The sequence below is a fragment of the Myzus persicae genome, unplaced genomic scaffold (assembly GCF_001856785.1).
Source record: "Myzus persicae strain clone G006 unplaced genomic scaffold, MPER_G0061.0, whole genome shotgun sequence".
Lineage (NCBI taxonomy): Eukaryota > Metazoa > Arthropoda > Insecta > Hemiptera > Aphididae > Myzus > Myzus persicae.
In genome coordinates, this window is record NW_019104174.1 from 4,637 (window position 1) to 8,054 (window position 3,418).

General features: G+C 28.6%; 1 protein-coding gene across 1 annotated transcript; it reads left to right on the forward strand.

Moving 5' to 3' along the window:
• Positions 1–358: 358 nt before the first annotated feature.
• Positions 359–2,935, forward strand: LOC111039621. Its single transcript, XM_022323207.1, has 6 exons — positions 359–736; positions 826–943; positions 1,497–1,696; positions 1,777–1,905; positions 2,210–2,356; positions 2,421–2,935. Exons 1-6 carry the CDS (start codon positions 677–679, stop codon positions 2,838–2,840), a joined length of 1,074 nt encoding a protein of 357 aa, XP_022178899.1. The 5' UTR covers positions 359–676; the 3' UTR covers positions 2,841–2,935.
• Positions 2,936–3,418: the final 483 nt, after the last annotated feature.

Sequence of the window (3,418 nt, forward strand, 5' to 3'; positions counted from 1 at the left end):
GTACGATGAGTGTGTATTCAAAGTTTTCAACATATTCATCATTCATATTGTGTACGCAGCGCACTGATCACCATACGGCGAAATTGGTACTATCGACTTGCCCGCTCACTCGTGAAGAACTTTGCCGATCTATGCATCGATCGAGTCAATCACTTGTGCTCCCATCGATTACGAATCATCGATGTTACGTGGAATTTGTCTTTGTATATATATAAGGCAAGTCATATATGATCGTAACGAGCGAGAACGAAAGCCAAATGTTTCTGTATTTAACGTTATGAGGATTGTCGGCTAGATGCCACCACGGTGTGGTTACTTATTCTTTGATAATACCATAACACCTTAGAATTTCGGTCAGTGGTCACCCTACATACGTGATAAAGAAAACCTAAACCTTTCAGTCGGCTACTCGGCAGCTGGCAAACGAATTCCACAGCAACAAATTGTTGTTCAACGAATAATTGTTTACGTTTTAACTCTAAGTTTTATGATAATAATAATACTACTCCGGGTTTTTTTTTCTATCAACGCTGGTGTTGATCTCCGTTCTACACGACCTACTTTTGCAGTCGACATCGAAGCAGGCAGTTATATTTTTTAATTCGGTTGGCGATCACAGTGTTGGTGTTTTTACATTAATTGTCATCAAACAGTTTTTGGAAGACATAACGAGGCCATGACGTCCTCGAAGTACTGTTTGAAAACTCGCAACAGAATGAAACTTCTAAACACTAAGGCAAGTGTTTACTCGTTCTAGAAATAATTATTGTTGTAACAATATCAAGATATTTTAAAATATAATAAACATTTTTTAAAACGTTTCAGAAGTTGGATAACGAACAGGACCATGATCTGTTTTTGTCAAAGTTTACTTCGGCACTTTGTGGCGACAGTTTCAACAGACTCCCATTGAACTCCACTTTAGGACGACTGCCATTATCTGGTACCTATGAGATAAATTATTTCATAATTATTATGATATACCTTTATTTATATCATAATATTTTACTGTATAAAGGACGTATGCCTCCATCTAGTAGGTCCCTACGTATATTTTGTGTCAGGTTTCCATGTTGACATACTATACTCTATTACTCTGTTTAAACAAAGTATTGTCAATTGGCCGGAGGCCGAACAAATTACTCCAGTTAGGCATTATTCATGATGCTTCAAAAGTGATTGTTCTCTTTTGAAACAGAGTAAAGTGTATTTATGTATACCTACAAAATAAAATGCATTTGGATTTTTTGTTTTAAATAATTACAAGATGTTTTAAATTTACAGTAGATTTTTTAGCATAGGGTTTTAAATAAATTTGGATTGGTTCTCAAAAATATTTTATTGAATGGAAGTTTCACAGTATTATAGTTACCTATAAGTAATTTATTTAATTTCATAAGAAATAAATTTCATTAAGTACTGCCCAATAACTAGCCCACTACCTATGTAAATTAATAATATTCAGTATTTTTATGTTTTACTTTTTTCAATTACAGAATTAGCTCAGGAACTCAAAACAGGGAAATTGATATCAAAATTTGAAGATTTTGATTATTATACTGATGGTGAAGATGAATCACCATATGTTTACACATGTTCATTTGTATTGGCTATAATGTATTTTGAACGACTTAAAGCATCAAATCCTAACTATTTGAAATCTATTAATTCGTCTGAATTATTTCTTATATCTTTGGTAAATCAAACAATAATCATTAAATAGTTATTGTGTATCATTAAAATTATTAATTTAACTTTAAAAACTGTTATTTATAGTTAGTCGCAAGTAAATATCTTCACGACGATGGTGAATTAGATTCTGCAATAAATAGTGAATGGGCTGTAGCATATGGTATCAGTCTCAAGACTATTAATCAAATGGAAAAAGATTATTTATCAGCTATGGTAAGAATTAGAAAAAAACCCTGATTGATTTAATCTCACCGATAAAATCTATTTTTAATTGGTATGCAATCTTTGATTGTTATTAAACATTTTAATTGATTTTTAGCTATTTTTAATAAATATTTTAATATTAAGTGAACATTTTAGAAATAAATTAAATTTTTTAATTTTTTTATAATGTATACAAAACTAGCTCCGTTTGTTGAATATTATAAAAAATATAAAATTGTATTTACTCAAATCAAATTTAGTTCATAATCTGAATATTGCTAATGACAAATTAATCTATTTTATATTTATATAGAATTGGGAATTTTTTATAAGTGATGAAGAATTTACAAGTAGACATAAAGAAATAGTTAATGAACTATACGGTGATATAAAGAAATCCAACTCTGTACTGTTAAAGATGTTCCTATTAATCTCATCAGTAGTACAAAAAATAAGAAAGGTAAGCTAAGATTTTTTTTAAATTAAATTATTTGAATTTCATCATTTGTTGTTTTGCTTATTAGTTGTACCGAAAGAAAATTGTCCGTCAGAAAATGAAACATATGATCGCCATGTCAACTGTTATTACTGTAGTTACTGCAACTACTATGCAACTTAACCCTGGAAATGAAAAGTTGGTCCAAGAATTGTATGAACAAATTGAGTCTGATCCAAATTACCCAACAATTCCCTCCACCCACACAAATGACATAGTAAAACCCAAAAACGTAAAAGACATTTCTAAAGGATGGCATTCGTCTAAATTACTACAGTTATTGGACCATTTGTTACTAATGAACACATGTGTATCTGATGATGATCATCATCTATCATTTCAAACTACTACCCTTAGTAAACCAAACAATAAGCAATTTCGGAATATTACACATTTCAAAAATACTATATTTTTTAACTATTTAACAACTATAAACTACACATATTGAAGTTAAGTCTTACTGACCCTTGTGGGTTCTCAGTTTACTCAAATATATTTTAATTAATATATTCTGTTGTATCAGTTTTTTACAAATGTTTTGTACCAAATTCAATAACATACATTTACATTAGTATATATCACAAATAATTTGTGGTTTTAATAACTGATTTAAAAGTATTACAACCATCATATTTTATTTAAAATTAATGGGGATTTATTTTTAATCTACGAATGTATGTAGGATAAATATCACATAACTTTATAAATTTTTTTTTACTGCATGATTATCATATGATTTTAAATTAACTTTGTTTATTAGTTTCATATTCTGATTATTAACAACTAATTACAAGGAATAAGGTTATGTGCAATTGAATTAATTAAAGTATAAAAGGCTGAATAAAATATTATATTTAATACATTTATAATTTAGGTCATGAATGAATTAACATTTATGACCATTTTTATATGTTGGAATATTTAAATTGAAAGAAATTGTGATTGTTATTACTTATAAGACAAAATCAATTGATGGTTTATAAAAAGTAAAAATGGTTCAATTGTGTAATTGTGTAACAAATATAA

Bases quoted from the DNA above. Each gene is read 5' to 3' on its own strand.
- LOC111039621 (XM_022323207.1), top strand. From the start codon at position 677: ATGACGTCCTCGAAGTACTGTTTGAAAACTCGCAACAGAATGAAACTT. The intron at 1,697-1,776 runs GTAAATCAAACA...TGTTATTTATAG, and splicing joins AATTATTTCTTATATCTTTG to TTAGTCGCAAGTAAATATCT. The intron at 2,357-2,420 runs GTAAGCTAAGAT...TTTGCTTATTAG, and splicing joins TAGTACAAAAAATAAGAAAG to TTGTACCGAAAGAAAATTGT.